The 22,639-nt window shown below is 42.0% G+C and overlaps 1 protein-coding gene across 4 annotated transcripts in view; it reads left to right on the top strand.

Moving 5' to 3' along the window:
* CREB5 (cAMP responsive element binding protein 5) overlaps positions 1–22,639 on the top strand; it is a 456,686-nt gene that overhangs the window by 167,704 nt on the left and 266,343 nt on the right. For all 4 annotated transcript variants that reach the window (XM_055420962.2, XM_055420959.2, XM_055420958.2 and 1 more), the window contains one exon: positions 7,057–7,229. In XM_055420962.2, coding sequence (XP_055276937.1) covers positions 7,057–7,229 — 173 coding nt within the window. The remainder of the gene's footprint in view (positions 1–7,056; positions 7,230–22,639) is intronic.

Genomic DNA, 22,639 nt, shown 5'->3' with positions numbered 1-22,639 from the left:
AGCACCAGAAAGGAGTCAAGACCCTCTAGAGTCTCTCCAACACTTCCCGAGAGCCTAGAATCTTCCAGAAGGTTAGAACCTTTGTTATTCTGTCAAAGTCTCAGACATCTTTTGGATGCAGTTCATGGATGTTTACACTGGAGAAGTTCTGAAAGTCTTCCTAACTGCCCGGGCATCATTAAGATGCAGACAATTCTAAGATTGCACAACTCAACTTGTAAACGCGTGTCGGGATGACCGTAGCTTATAAAGTCTCCACACCTTGGCAGTTGGAAAGAATATAGATTTGAAGATAACATTTGGGGACTTTATGGGAGTCAACATCATTTTGCCTGTATGCTCCTTCATTTTCATTTGTGGTCCACCTTCCTTCATCCTGCATTACCACACCCTGAAATTATAGTTATTTGTAAGAGTATGGACTTATGTTCATATACATCAGGTTGTTTTTTCAATATTGGTTTCCAAGCCCATGCATGTAGAACAATTACCACTCTACCTCAAACTCACTGACTATGCAATCAAGACTCATTAATACCCCAGTTCTCATCCCATTCACACACCCTTTTTGTATCAGAACAACAGTAAATGGAAAGCAAGGTATATTGCAGGACATAAGGAAAAGAAGAAGGCCAAGGACATGCAGAGTAATCTAAACTAAAGAGGGGGAAATTTTCGGTGAACATGGTTTCTTCTGAGAAGCTTTTTCATCTTTGATGTTTGAGAAATTTTATTTTGTTAGGTCTGTTCCCTCAATCGTGATCCCTTGGGTCTGATGGAAAGCTATAATTTTTGGAAGGCTAATTTCTGCAAAAACTTATGGTTATGGAGGAAAATCAATATTTGTAAGCCCTTGAATCAAGTCTAAAAAAGTCTGTTTGGATATTTAGTGTCTCATAAAATGTAACATAGAAAGACATGTAGAGTAGCAGAGCTGGAACAGATCATGGAGATCATGTGGTCCACGGTATCCCTTTTAGTGATAAGCTGTGAAGTCAAGGGGAGCTGAATGATTTATGCAGGTTATATGACTGTAAGGAGGGGTAGAGAGTTGGACTGTGAAGAAAGCTGATCGCCGAAGAATTGATGCTTTTGAACTGTGATGCTGGAGAAGACTCTTGAGAGTCCCTTGGACTGCAAGGAGATCCAACCAGTCCGTTCTGAAGGAGATAGATCCTGGGTGTTCATTGGAAGGACTGATGCTGAAGCTGAAACTCCAATACTTTGGCCACCTCATGCGAAGAGTTGACTCACTACAAAAGACTCTGATGCTGGGAAGGATTGGGGGCGGGAGGAGAAGGGGACGACAGAGAATGAGATGGCTGGATGGCATCACCGACTCGATGGACGTGAGTTTGAGTGAACTCTGGGAGTTGGTGATGGACAGGGAGGCCTGGCATGCTGTGATTCGTGGGGTCGCAAAGAGTCAGACACGACTGAGTGACTGAACTGAACTGAACTGAACTGAGAGAGACTGAACTGGAAGAGACCTCCTAACTCCTAAGGCAGTATATTTTCAAAATTATCACATGTTGCTAATTATTTAGAAACATCTGAGCCAAATTATGAACCATGTATTGTGAGAGAATCTTAACAAGAAGAGACCTTAGAGATCATTTAGTGCCATCTCCCTCCGGCTGTAAGAATCCTCTTGGTGACATCCTTTAGAGATGTCCTCTAGTCCCTACCAGCTTAAATCTGATGCTTGGAAGCTCAGTACTTTATAAGGCAACTTGTTTTATCTTTGGTTATCCCTACATATTGGTAAATTTATCCCAACTAAAGGTCAGATTTCTATTTTTAAAGTGCCAGTCAAGAAGGAGTGAGTGTGGCCAGAGGGAAATGGAATGGTATTAGCGATGGTGTAGAGTTTTACTCTTTTTCTCATCTTAAAATTAGAATAGTAATTCTATCTTACAGGGTCATTGTGAGGATTAGAGGAGCAGTTTATAAAGCATCTAACATAATAGCTGCTTCAATAGGTACTCAAATTGTAGTTATTGTTGGTTTTTATCATCTTGATCCCATTTTTTGAAATTATGCCCTCTGGAGCAACATAGACTATGTCTAATACCGCAAATATTTGAAGGCAGTTAGCATGACCTCTAAGCCTTCTTTTCTTCAGACTAAATATTCCCTGATTCTTCTACCACTCTTCCTGTGATGTATTTTGGATGCCTCCATTGCTTTCATTCCCGCCTATTTGTCAATTTCCCCCTTAAAATGTGGTGGCCAAATGTGGTCAGTCCGATGTGCTCGACAGTGAAGTAATTACTTCCCTTGATCTGGACTTTGCACTTCTCCTACAGCAACCTAGATTTATGTTAGCATTTTTGGAGGCCAGATCACACAGTTGGCTCAAGTAAAACCATGTTCTACTATCCAGAATGTTAGTGATGCCTCCCAATATTGTGTCAACCACAGATTTGACAAGCATGAATTTACATCTTCATCCAAGATGTTGATAAAAATGTTGAACAAGAAAAGGGAAAAGGTTGAACCCCCAGATTCTTCACTGTATATTGACATCCATCACTGGTTATTGACGTTGTTTCACCAGCTCCAAGTCTACGCACCTATACTAACAAAATGACTCGGTGAGATACAGCCACTCTTTGTGTTTTTGAAATTGGATATTTAATTCATCTAAAGATAAAATGCCATTCTTTTATCAAGGAAGACAGGTTTTGAACCCATAATTAGGAAAATGTGAATTCAGAAAGTAATTTCATGTTTGAGTTACTATGTAATGCTGAAAGAAAAAAAAATAATCTTCTCTTAATGCAAAATGATAATGTTTGCTTAAATTTGTTTATTTTTCCAAAATGTTTTGAAATTACTCTCTGGGTCTTGGGGGAGGAGGCTGGAGAATTTGCAGATTTCATATGTGGGGGAGAAAGGAGATTTTTGAAGAATAGCATAACTTTTAGGAGTTTTTTCCATCTCTGAAGGATATCACAGAGACAAAGAGATGTGTGTGGGGATGTGTGTGAAGTATATTCCTGGTAGTCTTTTTTATTCTTTTTAATGATTCTCAGGCAACATTCCTAGACTTTTTGAGGGGAAAGATTTCTCTCTCTCTCTCATTTAACATGCTTCACTCTGAATAAATCAAACCAATTTCTTTGTACCATGCTTCAAAAACTTTGAACAAAGGTTTTCTTGGTTTTCATGGTGAAGGTAAAGAATTGTTATGGACATATCATTTGAGCCAAAGTGCTCAAAGACTTGAAGTTCATTTCTTAGTACTTTCCTTCAAGGACTCATTCAATGTCTTCTCAAAGACTTTGATTTCCAGTGTATGTTCCATGCTTGTGGCTTTCTTCTTAATTCTGATCCTATTTCTCTACCCCATAATCAAACAGGTACCTTAATATCTAACGTATCCTAACATCTCTTATTATGAGCATACTTTGAGATTTTAAGGTAAACAGACAAGATAGCTCACATTCTCAAAATTCACCCAGGAAATAAAAGATAAGATTTCATCATACTGAATATTTTAGAAATGTCATTTTATAGTTTACCCATTCTCTGTAGTTTACTGTGTGCCTACCTTATGCTGGGCACTGATCCAGGCAACAGAGACTCAGTGGGGAGTAAAATCAAATTTAGTCCCTTCTCTCATCGTGCTTATATTCTGGAGGGAGCAACAGATATTAGTCAAATAATTGAAGACGATGTTGAACTTGTGTAAAGTGCCGTGAAGGAGGGGGAGATGGTGCTCATTCTTGGAGAGGTCAGGGAAGGCGTTCTCATGTGATGCTCAGTTTGTGATTTGAAGGTGCAGGTAGGGAAAGAGCACAGGTAGCAGAAATAGCATGTTCAGCTCTGCACTGACATGTGGAGCACGTTCAGGATGAGAGCAGGGAAATTCCTGCAGGTGGAGTGAAGCAAAGAGAGTGAGGGTGAAGGTGGTGTGAGACGAGCTGGGGAGCTCGGAGGGCTCTCACGTGGGCTTTGAAGGTCATACAGAGAGTGCTGTTAGGGTCTTCTGAACCATGAAAAGCCATCGAAGCAGCCTGGAGAGGGAGGGCAGTGTAGAGGGATCTGTATGTTATGTGCTTGGTTTTGCCTTTTGAAAAGATAACTGTGTCTGTAATATGGGAAGGAGGAGGAAAGGAAGTCAACGTGAATGACAGGGGACCAGTTTGGAGAGTGCTTGTTGAATCCAGGAAACAAGATGATGATGGTTGGGTGGAAGTTGGTGGAAGAAGAGACAGAAAGAGAAGAATGATGCTTGCATTGAATGTAAGGTGCTTGGTGATAGAAAAGAGATGCCAAAGGTAACTCAAGAAGGGTTTAGACATTTTATATTATTGTCATGAACTTAAAGAAGATTATTTTTAAAATCATATAGCTCTGTTGATAACTTTCACTAGCACAACAGAAATAATGAAAGTCAGAAATCCTTCTGTGCCTGAGATCTGTTATTAACAAAATAGGTGACTGTGAACAAGATGAAAAAATTTGAATATCTTTAAGGATCTAAACAATGGAAAAATAATACTTGCAATGTTTATTTCATCACAACCTCACACTAAGACCTAGGAAAATGAGTTTGTTGAGGTTCACTTTTGAAAGAAATAATGATTATCTTTATTTTCAGTGTTACTTTTCAACTTGATTCTTTACACCTCTAGATCCCATAAAAATAACTCAAGCATATCCCTGTGCTGCCACCCCAATACACATCACTATTTCCTTTCATCTTACTTTAACCAACCACAATATTTTCCCATGTCAGAAAAACCTTCCAGTATATAAGAGGAGTCTTTGGATCATGTGTGTGTGTGTTTGAACCTGTTCATGCCTTTGGGACCCCACGACAACACAGTCAGCTCACAGTCTAAGCCAGGTGCCCAGTTGCCATCTGGACTCTGGACAGACTGTGTGGTCAGGATTTAGAAGTCAGAAACCTGGGAAAGGTGCAAAGTGATGGACACAACCACCCCTGCCACCATATATTTTATCACCATCATTTAACACATAGTGCAGGAAATCCTGTTCTTTGCAGAAGAACTTCAAAGAACCACTTCCTGTTCTCCTGGGTACTGTTTATTTTCTTCTTTGCTAACCCCAAAGCACAGACAGATAGATATTTTTCCTTTAGTAAATTGCTAGTGACACTCCGTTTCTTTCCTGTCATCCTCAGCCCACTGTCCAGCTGACCTCTCAGATTTCCATACCCTTCCAGGCTAAAGAGCTGTATGGGGATGTTTTCAGTGCCCCACTGACTTATGTAACTTTGTCCTGTACTTTCTTTTGCTTTTCCAGGTTCTGAATTTCTCACATTTCAGCCCTCTTATGCCTCAGTGTGAATCCTCTCTTCTTGCCCCAGTGACATTCTTTTCTAAGCATTGACTTATGTACACTGCTGCTGCTGCTGCTGCTAAGTCGCTTCAGTCGTGTCCGACTCTGTGCGACCCTATAGACGGCAGCCCACCAGGCCCCCCAGTCCCTGGGATTCTCCAGGCAAGAACACTGTAGTGGGTTGCCATTTCCTTCTCCAATGTGAAAATGAAAAGTGAAAGTGAAGTCGCTCAGTCATCTGACTTGTAGAGACCCCATGGACTGCAGCCTACCAGGCTCCTCCGTCCATGGGATTTTCTAGGCAAGAGTACTGGAGTGGCTTGCCATTGCCTTCTCCGCTTATATACACTATCACATGTGAAATAGATAACTAGCATAAAGCTGCTGTATAGCACAGGAAACCCCGCCTGGCACTCTGTGATGACCGAGAGAGTTGGGATGGCGGGAGGAGGGGGCTCAACAGGGAGGGGATATACATACATACATATATATATATATATATATATATATATATATATATATATATATAATTATGACTGATTTGCACTGGTGCACGGCAGAGACCACTGTAACACAGTAAAGAAATTATCCTCCAATTAAAAAAAATAAGCACTGTCTTTTAAGCTAGCTTTATCATGCATATTTTACTTTGCATACATGCTAAGTCATTTCAGGCATGTGCAACTCTTTGCGACCCTATGGATTGTAGCCCTCCAGGCTCCTCTGTCCATGGGATTCTCCACGCAAGAATAGTGGAGTGGGTTTCCCTCTTCCAGGGGATCTTCCCAACCCAGGGATCGAGCCTGTGTCTCTTATGTCTCCTGAATTGGCAGGCAGGTTTTTTACCACTAGTGCCACCTGAGAAGCCCATCCTTTACCTTACTTTTGAATTTTAAACAAAGAAGCCTTCACTCAAGTCACCGGAAATAAAGACAGGATGTTCAGTGACTCAAGTGACTCTGTTGTGCCATTATTTTCTTCCCTACTTTATTCATGTATGTATGTATGTTTACTGAATGCCTACTCTGCTCCAGTCCCCATGGGATAGAATCCTGAACACAAACACTGGATGTTCTAGAGGAAAAGACAGTGAACAAGTAAACAAGTGAACAAGTGTTGTCAGTATTCCATGATTCAACCAAAGTATTAGATTTATCTTACGGGAAAACAATAGAGTTGTAACTCTCACTTTCATCACTGAACCCCAGACAACCTGTTGTCTTTTACAGTCAACATCGTCACTCCCTAGATTGTTGAGCTTGGGTCATGCATACCCAGATTATGATTTAGAAAAGTAGTTTACTAGAGAAAAAAAGAGGTGGTTACTCTTATAGGACTGAAAAAGAAAACATAACAAGTGTGCTTGTCATTCAGAGCAGGGTGCTGAATGGTTTTTCACTAAATCATAATGTTATGCACTTACCACAGAAATCATTTTCAAATGGAATATATATCACCCCAAGTCAGAGCAGATATGCACTAAACCTCACTTGGGGAGGTGGCAGGGTGATTAGTGAACTTCCAGGTATTTTCTTATGTGCTTTACTCTTAAGGCGAATAGTTATTTTTCATCTCCTTGAAGCTGTAAGTTATAACAAAATAAATGGACCCATGGCTTGCCAGAAGCCATAACTCTGTATTTAGTTGACATGCCCAGATTTCCCAGTTTGGCCTTTGAAAGCCTGAGAGCAGAATAAAGCATTAACCTCTTCTGACCCTTTCCCCTCTGTCTTCTCTGGGCAGAATATCTCGATGCATAACCCCGTTGGTGGGGCCATGGCGGGGCCTGGAGCTCACCAGCTCGGCAGCGCCCGGATGCCCAACCATGACACCAGCGTTGTGATTCAGCAAGCCATGCCGTCACCCCAGTCCAGCTCTGTCATCACGCAGGCCCCTTCCACCAACCGCCAGATCGGGTAAGGAGATCTCCTCGGTTGTCTCTGGGTCCTGGCTGGAGCTCAGGGAAGCTTTGGACTTTCTTCTGGTTTCTAGTCTGCAGGTTGGATAAGACAGAAGTTGGTTTTCCTGGCTGGTGTGACACTGCCTAGAGCTCAGAGTGATGTTTTTGATGGGAGAAAAGTAGAGGGAGTCTCTGTTTGGTAGAAGCTCTTTGACCTTGACTCTGGAGAGAAGAGCAAGTCGTTCTGTGTCACTGTTCCTTCAGAGAAGATTCTTGAACTTTAAGGTGACTGTGGGGAAACCCCTTGGATGTTGGGAGCAGAGTGTAGTTCTCAGGACAAATGCTTGAGGATGGTGGAGGGAAGTATCACCCACCCAGCTTCCTTGCTAACAGAGTATGTGCCTCCATTGCTAAGACCAGTGTCCAACACCCACATCTCTGGTGTATTTCCACAGTCCTCCTTCTCTCTGATGGTTCTTCTTTCTTCTTTCCCTTGTTAATATTAATGCCTTCTCATTAGCTCACCTCTCTTTCTGCACTGGTTCATATTCATTCCTGGAGAAGACAAAACAAAGAAGGTAGACCCTATCCTTCTCATTTATGTAAAAAAGGTAAAACTGAGGCATTGAGAAAGCTAGGTAGAATGCTCCCAGATGTTGTATCATAGCATGGAACCAGCACTCACTCCTGAGTACCATGTGATAGCTCTCATGAGTCCCTGTTACTCAGAGTGTGGTCTGAGGACTGGCAGCATGGGTATTACCCAGCAGCTTCTTAGAAATGCAGACTTCTGGCCCAGCTTCCTGCTCTCCAGAATGAGGATGGTGTCTCTTCTCCCCACCCTCACAAGAGTAACGTGAAAAGGAAATAAAAGATTTAAGAGTGCTTGGGATCTTAGGAAGAAAAGTAGTAACTTAAGCCAAAGAGCTATGATAAATTTATGTTGCTGGATGCTGAGAACTGCTTGCTCCTCGTTCCTAGAACTCTCTGTTTAAAATAAAAGGCAGCTTGCTGTGTTTGGTGTGCACATCACAATTTAGTTTGAATATTCCACTGAATAGTAGATATGGTGATTTTAAGAAAAATTAGAAGGTATCTCACTCTTTGTCAGTATGTCTTTTCCCTTCCTTGTTTTAAATGTGTATAAGAATTCCCCACCCAGAGGGAGCACTAGGGACAATGGCTTATCCCTCCTCAGAATACACTAGAAAGGGTACCTTGTCTCTCACATTTCTCAACTCATCAGGATGGGTTATGACATATAAAGACAAATCTTAACAAATGAGAGTTGTGGGTAATAACTATGTTGTGAGTTTGCCATGGGAACCTTTGGTTTCCCATTCATGAAACAGAAAATTAATCCGGCCATTTGAATGCCTGGCTTTGTTGGAATAAGCCAGTGCTAAAGTTGCAAATGTGTCTGTGAAAGAATCCTTTTTTTCTGAGATGTCTATGGGAGTAAATGCTTCTCCTTCCAAAGCAAGAACCTGTAATATACTAAGAAGGTGGGGTCGTTAAAGACAGCATCTCAGTCTCAAGGGACTCCTTCACTCCAGTGGCTTGGCTTTGGGCAAACAATTCACAGTTAGGCAAGCTAATTATAATTATTTTATTTTTCTTTCAAGGGGAAAAAACATAAAATGTGCTAGATTTTATTAGCATTTTTACAGCATTCCTTCTCCCCTGGAGTTCTTCTGCCTCCTGCCCCCCAACTTCCCTCTTGGAGGCCTTTAGTATTTGGCCATTGTTAATACAATGGTGGTTTTTGTGAAACAATCTTTTAAGGGTTAGCACTAAATTCTAAGATGGGTCTTGACTCTGTCAATAATTTACCCAGCTGGCCAGGGCTGTGCAGTTGGATGACATTTCTAGGCTGTCAGGTGGGGGTGTGTGCCATCTCCCGACCCAAGTCTGTCTTCTCCTTTATGCCCAGTGCTGGGGTGTTATGTGTCTCTCCCGGTGTTTTCTAGGAGATAATTGTCACTTTTAAGACTCTGTCTCATTGCCAAACTTGAGGGAGCCTGTTTCTTGCTTCAGATCCTTCCCTGTTTTGTTTGCCGTGTTGATTCCAACCCCCACACCCTGTCATTTCCATTTTTCTCCATGTGACCCATCTAAAACCTTGCCCGGATGATCACGGGGGCTCAGCAACCCATCTCACCAGTGGATTCAGAATGAAACTCTAGGTGGTAACATTTGGGGATGGCTGACTCTTTTATTTTTCTCAGCAAAGAGGAAATGAGTACTTATTTTAAAACATGAGTTCCCTCTGGAGACTGTGTCTTTAAATGAGCATTTGAAACTGCAGATAGTTTTCTTTCTTTTTTTTCTCTGAGGCTGCACAGAACCATATTGTAGTAATATTCTGATTTTTATCACAACCTCAAATATTTAAGTGTCAAAATCTGGCCAAGCCACCTGCAAATGTTTGCCATGGCTACTGGCCAACAAAAACAGCAAACAGCAATGAAAGTCTTCATTCAGGCTCCGCGCTTAAGCTGCACCCAGCCAGAGAGGCTGGGACCCACCTGTGCCCACGCACAGGGTTTTTTTGCTGTGGCCAGTGGGCGTGTTCACAAATAGAACTTTGCGGGAGAGAGAGGGGGCCACCCATCTCCCGTTCCCCTCTTTTCTTCCCTTTGACCAGTGCTGGGTTTCTGTTGCCAATCCCACTTTTATTGTCCTTTCTGCCACCATCCCCTCTTCATGCTGTATTTAAACTTAGAGGTTTGAACGTATTGGGAGTGATATTGACATGAAGGACTGGAAATGGGAACCGTGCCTGCTCCTAAGGAAGATTTGGAGGACAAAGTGTAGGCATCCTTGTGAGCATTTGATTTTCATATTTTTGGAGCAGGCACTGAGTAAGCGTAGGACCAAATGGGTGGAAATGCAAAAGGCTGAGATAGATAAACCACGTGGGCAACCCTCAGTCTATCCTCTATCACCCCCTTCCATTGCCAGTGCCCAGTTCTGTCCAAGTAGTGCTTTTTATCTCAATAGAAACTGGAGGTAAGTATAAATACACCCAAATTGCACTCGTGTGGTTAGGCAGGCTAGAAAAACACACAGTGTTGGAGAGTGTGGGAGGCATCCCCAAACTAGTGACTACTTGTGCTTAGTCAAACTGGCAGACACCCTGTCAAGAAGAGTGCCTTTGGCTGATTGATGGTGGCGTTTTAGGAGATAAGTTTTCCAGATGGAAAAAGAAAAAGAGGGAGCCATGGGGTGTGCGGGAGACAAGCGAGACGGAAAACAAGCATGTGTTAAATACAGATGAAATCGATTCTGCCTTGGACCAAATACGTGGCAGATTCCAAGCAGTATCTCTCCTCTAGTCATTTTTTTTTATTAGAGATCATGTAACAGGCTCATTAATTCAGGATCAAGTCTGCAACTCCTGAGAGAATGGTGGAAGAGCAGCTATCAGTAGTATAAGTTCGCTCTTTCTCTCTAATTCTGTCTCTCTCTCTTTCCTCATATGAGAAATTTTTGTAAGATCCAGCAATCAGTTGAGTAGGTGGCTACAATTGTAATAGATCCCAGCTTTCCTTGGTGGCTCAGTGGTTAAGAATTCGCCTGTCAAGCAGGAGACACAGGTTTGATCCCTGGATTAGGAAGATCTTCTAGAGAAGGAAATGGCAACCCACTCCAGTAGTCTTGTCTGGGATAATCCCATGGACAGAGGAGCCTGGCAGGCTACATTCCATGGGGTCGCAAAAGAGTTGGACATGACATAGCAACTGAACATCAGCAAATTCCTAGAGAAACCTATTTCTCTTTATGGACAAATGTTATTAGATAATTCATGCTTGGTAATTTTTTAGGAAGACAATGAAAGTAATATGGGATGAGGTGATCTACAACAATGGATATCGGTACAGAGTTCTGACAGGTTGTGAGAGGCACTTCCAAAATAGTCCACAAAATTTCTTCCTGTATTCAGAATGTTCTATAGATTTAGTTCTCCCTATGAAATTGGCAAATGCATAAACTTGTTAGATTATTGGCTAAAAAATTATTTGCCAGTAATTGTTTATAGTGTAGATGTGATATATCTAACATCAGGATATACAAATGTTCCTACCAAGGCTGATGTTTGAAAAGAAGATATCTGGTCTTTTCTGGAATATTCTAGTTAGGATATCAAGAAATTTGAAAATATATTCAACAGCATGTATATATAAAACCTCTCTCTGATTTTATTCCAGTTTTAGTCTTGGCACATGTATGTTTGTAGGTATATTAGCTGTTTCATCATATATCCTATTTGCATAAAGCTGTATTTAGGCCATGTATATCTAAGACTTGGCCAGAAATTTATAGAAAATATAGCAAATTCTGTAAAAATCAAAAGGAGCTGATACTCATCATAAATTGTATTTCTCTCACCCTTTCTGAGTTTTTCTTTTTAATAATAGTAATAAAAGAAGAGCTTATCACATCTCAGAATTTATTGATGTAAAAAACAATGCCACTCTGCCTGTTGGAGAGAGTCATGTGGTTTTTTGTATGAGTTGCTGTCGATGCTTGAGATGGGAATGTTAATTGATTCAACGATTTCTGTGTCTGTCGTTCTGAAAAAAGGGAGGGGAATGGTCAGTAAATGATACCATCACAAAAAGGCACTGCTTAAAGAGACAACTTATGTAAAACATCAGCTTACACTTGACTCAGACTGTAAAGAATTTGCCTTCAATGCAGGAGACCCGGGTTCAATCCCTGGGTTGGGAAGATCCCCTGGAGAAGGGAATGGCTACTCACCCCAGTATTCTTGCCTAGAAGAGTTCATGGACAGAGGAGCCTAGTGGGCCTCAGTCCATGGGGTCACAAAGAATTGGACATGACTAAGTGACCAACACTTTCACTTTCACATTTCACAGTTTGAGTGTGCTTATTCTGTATATGCATAGGTGTATACGTCCATTATGAAGAGTTTCCTTAAACTCCACAAATCAATAGCATGAATTAGGCGGTCACTGCCCACTGCAGGCCAGTGCTAGCAGGGTGCAGGCCAACCTTCTTCCTCCTGGATGCAGCAGCCAGCAGGTCCCGGCTTATCACTCCCTGCCCCACCCCCACACCCCTCTCCAGGACAGCTTGAAGCCCCCTTTAAGTAATTCAGACCCGAAGCCATTATTTCCTGCTTTGTGTGTTGCAGAATATCACGGCTATGAACATTGCTTTATTGTTAGAAAGTTGCTGGGTCTTTCACAGCCCCGGGAACATTTATGAGGCCCTTCAGGGGAATGCTTTCTGGGAGGGTTGACGGACTTAACCATATGGCTCCCGTTAAATCCTGTGCAGAGCCTTGAGAAATTACCTCTGACAAGAGGGCCAGCAGCTTTCTACTCAAAGAGTTTTATGTGTGGAACGAAACATTAAGTACTGATACTTGAGGAAATATAAGGTTTCTTAACATTCAAAAGTTGTAATACCACAAGGTATTGTGGCCATATGAAGCGGGCAGAGCCAGGATGCCAGAGCACATGGCTGCATCTTCCAGGAAGCAGAAAAGAACCCCTGCGCTCCTCTCCTAGCCTGGTTCTTGCCTGTGATCCCTCAGGCCAGCTTTATTGTGTCTTAGTGTCTCAGTTCCTCCCCTGGAACACAGCAAGGCAGGTATCTTCACTTAAACAATAGATGTCTACTTTCCACAGTTTTGGAGGCTGGAAAGTCCAAGGTCAAGGTGCTGGAAGAGTTGGTTCTTGGTGAGGGCCCTCTTCCTGACTCACAGATGACTGTCATCTCACTGTGTGCTCACCTGATCGCTTCTCTGTGCATACAGAGAGAGAGAGAGACAGATTGACAGAGAGAGGAGAGGGCTTCCCTGATAGCTCAGTTGGTAAAGAATCCACCAGCCATGTACGAGACCCTGGTTCGATTCCTGGGTTGAGAAGATCCACTGGAGAAGGGATAGGCTACCCACTCCAGTATTCTTGGGCTTCCCTTGTGGCTCAACTGGTAAAGAATCTACTTCCAATGTGGGTTCAATCCCTGGGTTAGGAAGAGCCCCTGGAGAAGGGAATAGCTACCCACTCCTGTATTCTTGCCTGGAGATTTCCATGGACTATATAGTCCGTGAGATAGCAAAGAGTCAGACACAACTGAGCAACTTTCACTTCTTCACTTCAGAGAGAGGAGAAAGAGACAGAGAGTGAGACCTCTGGTATCTCTTCCTCTTCTTAGGACACTAATCCCATTATAGGGACTCATGACCTCATTCAAACCTAATTACCTGCAAAGGCCCCACCCCTAACCATCAGATGGAGTTAAAGCTTCAATATAAGGGAATGGCAATCCACTCCAGCATTCTTGCCTGGAGAATTCCATGGACAAAGAGTAGCCTGGTGGGCTACAGCCCATGGGTTTGCAAAGAGTCAGATATGACTGAGCAACTAAAACAACATATGAATTTGGAGGGAGATACATTCGTTTGTAAAAGCTAGTCTTCTTGGGAAAGAAAATTGAAAGTCACTCTTCAGGGGATCAAGCTATTTGTTAGAGAAGTTTGGGATTAGCAGGCTGATACTAAAGAGAAGAAAGGGAGCTAACATTTATCCAGCATCATCTATGTGCAGAGCACTGATTTATCTTTGCATGTTGCTTCCTATCATTCTCCAAGAGTCTGGAGAGGCAGACATTATTTGCTCCAGTTTTACTGCTCAAGGAAGAGAAGTAACTTATCCAGTCACTCAGCCAGTGAGATGCACAGAGTTTTAAATGTGGTTCTGTTGGACTTCAGAGCACATGCTTTCCCTGTGCTCCTGCTGTAGCAATCCCAGTGCCACGAAAGATACATGAGCATGTCTGACCATTTGGGAGAGTCATCTACCCAAATGAGTTGGCTGATGCTTAGCCTCTGGTTACAGTGTGAAGTGCTTCCTTCACATACCTATAGGTTGGTCAAAGGCAGAGGTAGACACACTGAGTTGCCAGCAGCTGCTTAAATCCTTCAGGAGAAGGATTCCCTGGTCCTCAGAAAGGGAGTTTGCAGGTCACGAGAGCACATGGATACAGAGAGAGAGAACCTGTGCCTGGGAGATCTCTTGGCCAAATCCTCTCACTTTTAAGAAAACCAGATTCCTGCCTGAGAGTGGCTGTCCTTTCTCCAACCATTTGGTTGCTTTACATTTGGCTTCACGGTTTATAGGAAGAACCTGTCCCCTGACCAGATGAAGTGTGACTTTCAGGCAATTCTGATTCCTGTGTGCATAGGTGACTTTGCCTGTGATGTCTTACTGGGGGAGAGTCTCATTTCTGGATCTTATAAACAGAAGCCCTGCTCACAGAGTTCCAGAACCTTCCATATAAGTGTCTCTATGTGTTTTGACTGTCTCCTCCCATTTTTAGAACAGATAGGCACACCATTGAGTCACCACACAAAGAGCTGACTCTTTGGAAAAGATCCTGATGCTGGGAAAGATTGAAAGCAGGAGGAGAAGGGAATAACAGAGGATGAGATGGTTGGATGGCATCACCAACTCAAGGACATGAGTTTAAACAAACTCCAGGAGATAGTGAAGGACAAGGAAGCTAGTATGCTGTAGTCCATGGGGTCAAAAAGAGTAGGACATGACTTAGCAACTGAACAACAACAAGGCACAGGTCTGCTTCTAGAGAAAATAGCCCAGGATCATTCGGTCTGTGTCTGTGGTAAATCTAGACACTTGTTCTTTTGTGTAGCAAAAGATATGCCTGGAAAAGACAAGATTACTCAGAGCCAAACCAAGGCAGGTTAGAGGGGAGTCTTGCAGGTTCAGAGGTCATGGGTTTAGGCTCTGCCAGTCAAAAAACTTTATAACCTTGGCCAAGTGCACAATTGCCCTGGGCCCCCCTTCCTTCGTCAACACTTTAAAAGGATAACCAGCTGATTACTAGTCACTCTCAGCAACACAATCCTCATTCATTGCTTCTTTTCTGTCTCAAATTTCTTTTCTCTTTGGTTTGTTTTCCTCTAGAAGCTGAGTTTGGGGTTCTTGATTAACTGAGTTTCAGGAGGCATTCTCATACTTATGTGTGTAAGAACAGAGTAGGGCTTGGGAATGTTTGGGAAGTGGAGACCAGTGCAGTCAAGAGAAGGATCCTAACATGTGAAGACAGAGAGACTTGACTTCCAGGTTCAGCTCCTAGGTGAAACACAACAAATTTATAATTCTGTTACATGGAAATTTTACACCCATTTTACAGCTGAGTAAAGTGAGGTTCAGTAATTATGTGGCTTGCCCCAGGTTATGTGGATAAAGGTAAGTGCTGGACCTGGAAGCCAAGTCATTGTCCCGTGGGTCCAAATGAAGTTGATGTCTCCAAGTTTTGACTTCCTTACATGTAAAATGAGGAGGCATCACTAGAAAATTCTCAAGCCTTATCTAGCACTAAAAGGCTGATGGTTTTCATAATAAGTGTAATTTTGAAAACTACTTGGAAGGTAAGTTCCTTGGGGGCTCAGGACTGCATGCATGACTATGGGAGTTTCCTCCCTTGAATTAATCCTATCAGCAAATTGTTCTTTTATTCTCATTTTACTAAAAGTGACTTATTGCTGAAGAGCTCACTAGAAAAACACCTAAACAACAGCACAACAGTGAAAGATATAATGCAACAGTGAAACATACAATACAAATATAATACAAGAAATTGGAACAATTATATTGCCAGACATAGCTTTATGGAAAAATGCAGTTCACTGTCTTCTGGATTTATTGTTTGGGTGGTTACTTTATAGAAGACCTGGAACATAAAGGTCTAGCTTATATCAGTATTTAGTATTTTCCAAGGGGAAAACCTTGGGTAAGGTGCCAAATAATTAAACATTGGAAATTGAGGATATATGTTTATATTAATGTAAAATTCAGTGATTAACTGCACATTTCTATGCTTGTCATAGTTCCTACATGGGAATTGGCTCATTATTTTCTGTTTTCAGGGCCAGAACACCGAGCTGGCTCACCATTGTAGGTTAACATGAGTCCCAGTGTTGTGTTTAGAATGAGTCCCAGGACTAAGTGTAACCATTCCTTCAGGAACACCAAAAGGGGTAGTAACATGGGGAAAGGACTGGTGTGTGCCGCGCTCTCCAAGATGAGTATGTTAGGAGAAATGAATCTGGTAAAGCAGAGATGGTCCTTTGTAACTGGGAGTACACTTTGCTTTTTTGAAGACTGAGCACGTACAGGTAACATGGCTGTGTCCCAGTGGACATTTCGGATTATTTGTAACTTTCACATTCTTAAAGACTATATGTTTCACGAAGTATAAATAACTCTTACCTGTACTGATAGACAAGTAGTTTCTGAATTAAAAGAGCAGAACTGCAGATAGTCTTTGGTCCTCATTGCAATACTATGTAGTCATATAACTGGACACTAGGATTTAAAAGGTAAATGATTCAATAGGTCCTCTTATATGTATTTTTCAATAATATTAGACCAAACAGATTTTTTCTACTGTCGTTTTTAATATTCTTTTTGTGGAGAATTTAGTGAAAGGGGATACATTATACCTTTGGTTGGATGAGAATATCACAGAAATAACCAATTTGGTCTTGGATTTTGAATATAAAGGCAATCCCTTATATTAAGTTTCAGTTACATACAGATGGAATCCTATTTCAATGAGACAGTACAACGTCATTGCTAGAGATTGAGAGCCATTGCTGGTGGTTCTGACTCCATCACTCACAAGTTCTGGGACTTTGAACAGCCCCCTTGACCTCTCAGGGCCCTACTTTTCCATCTTATAAAATGAAAGAATGAAACTGGATTGTCTAACCAGTGCCCTTTTCTAGCTCTTATGAACATATTTGTTTCCTTATCATGACTAACACTCTCCCGTGATACTGCTTGGCTGGTAGGGATTATGGAAGAAGAAATTTCATAAAAACAGATACATCACATTTAGCAGACAATCCAGTAATCTGTTTACCAAGTATGTTGTGCTTTTGGTAAATATCAACTGTAAAATTTCTATAGAGCAATAAACATTCTTAATGGTACCAGACACATTTAAAAGAATTTGGAGTTTTATAGTTTCCCCCCCTTTGGCAAAGTACATTCTGGCTGGTGAATAGGTCGGTAAAGTCTGTAAAATGATAGGACCCTAGTGAGTGGGGGGGTGGGTACAGACATGCCAGAATGTGCTTGGCTGTCTTTTGCAGAGGTTTAGGTCTTTGCAGAGAACAGATGGCCCCAGAAATCTTTGAAATGCCAGAAATGACTTCCTGAGTATACTCATCATATATTGGTTCAGATAGGGTAATTCATAAGCCAAAATACACAACAGTTTACCACTGACCTCCAATATATTATTTTCAGTCCATAAAACCCATAAACATTTCTCCATAGACAATCATAATGATGACTGCCGCAACGAAAACCCATCCCCAAGTCAGCAAGCCACTGAACACTTGTCAAATGCACGATGGTGTTCTCAGTGTCTATAGGGGCTGGAGGCCAAGTGTTTGGCAGACTCTTGGGGATCACTTCTTAGTGTGACATTTTTTTTCACTTGAGAGTCTTGCTTCAAGTTGAATGCCTAAAAGAGATAAGCAGGAAAGTGCTGGATTGAAGAGTCTGCTTCTACTGCAGTAGTGTTTGGATAGTAGGAGAGATGCCATTTTTGTTGAAGTTACAAACACAGTGAAGCTAGAGTCTACCCCTGAAGATTTCTGTAACCCTATATTGAGTTGGGGTATATTTTTTAATGACAAAACTAAAGAAGAATGCAAATTTATAGATGCTTATTTCAAATCACAGCCTCTCTAAAATTTTGAAAGAATGAATTTAAAAATAATCTTAACTAAATTGTATATTATTAAAGGAGACTGGGGAATTTTAATGTCCAATTTCATCCAAATGAAAATTGTGTGTGTGAGTGATGTATACATGTATACCCACTTCATAATAATTTGCTTTACTGGAACATTATTTAAGCCATTTGACATGTATATAACATTATTCAAAACCTTTGAAGAAATTTTCCAGGTATATTCTGTGTATTCCATATGGCATGTCCTGAATGTCCTTTATAACCCCTTCTTACATGACAATAAACTACACCAGCCTCTTGCAACCACTTTTAAAGAATAGTCACAGTGATTAACAACCATAATAAGTTTTAAAAGGAAAGAAACCAACTCGTGTAGATTCGCATTAGACCCTTAACCTAGTTTTTCAGAAAATTGAAACAATTCCTCATTATCTACAAAATGACTATTTGGTTGATGGATTATGTTTTCAGGAGCAGCCACTTTTTATTTCTCTGACACCTTGCCATCATTGGTGTGTGGGGTGAGATAACCTAGGTGCTAATGTGGATGGCCCTGGAAGGTGGTGACAGCCAGATCTAGAATGGGGGAGAGAGAGCCCCAGCTCAGGGGGTAACTCCCTTCCTGGGAGGAGCAGGGTGTATATCTCATAGACAACTGGCTGTGGCACTAACCGTAGGCTTGGGGCTTCACCACAGAAGGCTTTGATCTGTTGGGAGATTCTTCTGATTCATAGCTGAAGTGGAATGGGTATGGCAGGGCATTCATCTAGGACCCTGGCTTTCTTTTCTTCCTCTCTCCTTTCTTTCCTCCCTCTTTCCTTCCCATCTCCCTTAGAAAGAAGGAGGAATACCTCCAATTATTCATCATGTCTAATATTTGGCCATGGCTTTCAGTAAAAGTCTGAAATTATAGAAAGTTTGAAACTTAACTAAAAGGAAAATGGGAGGCTGTGTGTGTGTGTGGTGTCAATTACTCAACATGTCCCAATCCCCCCTCATTGTGTGGATAGCCGCTATTTATTTAATTTAGGTCTGTAGTCAAGCACTTTGCAGGAAACCAGAGGAATGAGTTTGTCCAGATCTCTTTTGGCAAATGTGTATGTGTGTTTGTGTGTGTGAGTGAGAGAGAGAGAGAGGCAGCGACAGACAGAGAGATTGATTTTTATAAAAACAGTGTGTGAGACTTTGGCTGCCCCACCAAAGCCACAGATAATCAACCTTATATTGGGTCCACCGCATTCCATAATTATTATTGCCATTAAGAGTAATTATTATTTGCCTTGTTGAGTTGGCAGTTTGGAGTCTGCCTGAGAGTGAGGCTTCTCACAGGAGCAGAAGCACACACACAGAGGCAGAGATTCACCCACAAGTGCTTCAACATGTTTGGACGCCATCCCTTGCTTGGTTCACTTCATTGGATTTCAGACACATTGAGCTTCAAATTGAATGAAAAGTTTATCAGATACAAAACCAGCGTGAACGAGAGCCTGCACTCCAAAAGCTTTTTTGAATGGATGCTGGAATTCTTGGCTTTTCTTCAGTTCAGTTCAGTTCAGTTCAGTTCAGTCTCTCAGTTGTGTCCGACTCTTTGCGACCCCATGAATCACAGCACGCCAGGCCTCCCTGTCCATCACCAACTCCCGGAGTTCACTCAAACTCATGTCCATCGAGTCGGTGATGCCATCCAGCCATCTCATTCTCTGTCGTCCCCGTCTCCTCCCACCCTCAATCCCTCCTAGCATCAGAGTCTTTTCCAGTGAGTCAACTCGTCGCATGAAGTGGCCAAAGTATTGGAGTTTCAGCTTTAGCATCAGCAATATGTGAACCATGAACTTCCAGATGTTCAAGCAGGTTTTAGAAAAGGTAGAAGAACCAGAGATCAAATTGCCAACATCCGCTGGATCATGGAGAAAGCAAGAGAGTTCCAGAAAAACATCTATTTCTGCTTCATTGACTATGCCAAAGCCTTTGACTGTGTGGCTTTTCTTAGTCTGGAGATAAGTTTTCTTTTCATGCCACTCTCTTCCTTTAATTAAAAGAGAAAAATAAATAATACGATGAGTCTTCAGTTAGAGGCTGAGCTTGAAATGGTAGAGGAGGAAAAAGTAGAAGAAAGGCAATAACACCTTATGGCAAGGCAGCAAGTTCATATAGGAGGCAGAATAATTACAACCTTAATTTGATTTTTTCCCCCTGATTTGTGTTGTCTCCTTGCCCACAGACACTCCAGACTCCAGATTCTGTATTGTTTCCTCGTCCTTTTGCCTTATCATTTTGCAATAACTGTGCCACAGGTATCTCCTCTGCCCTCCTTGGGGACCTCGGGTAGGATGTGACTAAGTCTTGAATCCTGGAGCGCTCACAACAGAAGTTGTTCCCTTGGAACAGGTTCCAAGTGGAACCTGGTGGAAGGGTTAACCAAGTCATTAAAGAAGAAATAGCAGGACAAGACGTTCATCCCCCTGGAGAAGAAAATGGCAATCCACTCTAGTATTCTTGCCTGGGAAATCCCATGGGCAGAAGAGCCTGAAGGGCTCAGTCCATGGGTTCACAAAGAGTCGTACACGACTTAATGACTGAACAACAAGATGTTCTTCCAGACGTTATTTTTCCCATAAGACTTTGTTGGTTTCTTGCCAAAGTGAAAGTGAAGTCGCTCAGTCGTGTCCGACTCTGTGCAACCCCGTGGACTGTAACCCACCACACTCCTCTGTCCATGGGATTTTCCAGGCAAGAGTACTGGAGTGGGTTGCCATTTCCTTCTCCAGGGGATCTTCCCAACCCAGGGATCGAATCCAGGTCTCCCACATTGTAAGCAAGACGCTTTACCATCTGAGACACCAGGGAAGTCCTTTCTTGCCAAAGTCTATACCAATCACAGACCTGCGAGTACTTAGAAGAGCCCATACCCTCTGTGTGAGGGTCTGTCCTCTCCCTGTAACCTCCTCCTCCCAGAATGGAAATTGATAGCAAAAGCTGCTGAATCAGACCCCTCGAGAGCCTCCTCAAAACTGTTGAATCAGAAGAAGGAAAAAACCCAATAGCCTCCATTTGAAGGGTCAAACCCAACACAGCTGAGTGAATGTCAGCTTTGTCTTCAGACACCCAAAGGGTCTGTCCTCCATTGTCAAACCAACTGTGATCCCTGGACAGGGTCAGAACTGGGAGGGAGGGGAGGCATCATGTCTTCAAAGTAAGTATTCCTCAGTCGGTCAAAGAATGGAGGCAACCGGTTACTCACCTTCTCCCAGATGTGGTGTCTGGATGGGATGAGTGACAAGAAGCCCTCCCCTGTCCTAGGCCTTGAAAAGAGACTTATTTTGTTATTCAGTTCAGTTCAGTCGCTCAGTCATGTCTGACTCTTTGAGACCCCATGAATCACAGTAGGCCAGGCCTCCCTGTCTATCACCAACTCCCGGAGTTCATTCAAACTCATGTCCATCGAGTTGGTGATGCCATCCAGCCATCTCATTCTCTGTCGTTCCCTTCTCCTCTTGCCCCCAATCCCTCCCAGCATCAGAGTCTTTTCCAGTGAGTCAACTCGTCGCATGAGGTGGCCAAAGTATTGGAGTTTCAGCTTTAGCATCAGTCCTTCCAGGGAACACCCAGGACTGATCTCCTTTATTATACTTCATTAAACAGGTTCCTTGGGTGAATCCCTCTGTACAAATGAGAAGTAAAAGTTTCACTGTAGTGATTTCCAGAGATTTGTGGTCCTGGATAACACATGTATGAACATTGTTTAGTGGGGAAAATATCACAAAGGAGCATTCCTGTCTGGGTTTTCATAAAAGATGGCAAAATTGTGCTGTAGAGAAAAAGAAATCCAGCACTTACTCAGTAGTAGTAAAAGCTTGTCTTCAGAAAAGATTTCCTAAGAGTGTAGAATGGCTGCTTTTTCACTTTTCATTTGTTCTAGGAATTTAGGGGTAGAGAGAGGCCAGGGAAATATCATCCATGTGCATGGAGTTTAATAAAGATGGAGCCTTAACTTGTTCATTTTCAATGGTAATCTTCACAAGGAACCACTTTTTTTTTTACAAAATTCTAGAGTATATTATTTATATCAGTCCTTAATACATGTCATTGTTACTTTTTATTCAAAGATCCTGTTGTACTGAGTCCTTTATTGTCTTACAACAGTAAGTGCTTGTTTTAAGGATATTGCTTTCTATAGAAAGCATTTCATCCTTCATGCTTTCGTCATGAGTTTCTCTGGAGTTTTCCCAAATCTAATTGTCCTACATTGGTTTTCGTAGTGATGGATCTGATCTTTCTTCTATTAAATGTTGTCTCTCTATTAATTGACTTAAGTTTAAGTCCTTTTCTACAGTCAAGAAATGAAAAGAGCTTGCAAATTCTATTTGTCCCAAATGAGGTGTGTGGTGAGTTTAAGGGAGCTTCAAAACAGAACTGGGTACTGTCAGAGGCAACAGTCACATTAAATGGCAGACCCCAAAGGGAGAAGAGGTAACATCACCAGGGAAACAGTCGTTTTCTGAGCTGCACAGAGATTTCTCCTTTTTTTTTTAAAAAAAAAATGACTACCTGGTCTGAAAGATGAACGGGTAGACACCAGCACTTATCATGTGATGTCTGTGTACCATGTTATAAAGATGAATTAGAATACTAAACAGAATCCACTAAATTTGGTCTCTA

Source organism: Moschus berezovskii, chromosome 3 (genome assembly GCF_049115385.1).
Source record: "Moschus berezovskii isolate FMDL1 chromosome 3, NW_MosBer_1.0, whole genome shotgun sequence".
In the NCBI taxonomy this organism is placed as follows: Eukaryota; Metazoa; Chordata; class Mammalia; order Artiodactyla; family Moschidae; genus Moschus; species Moschus berezovskii.
This window is presented reverse-complemented; position numbering and strand designations above follow the sequence as displayed.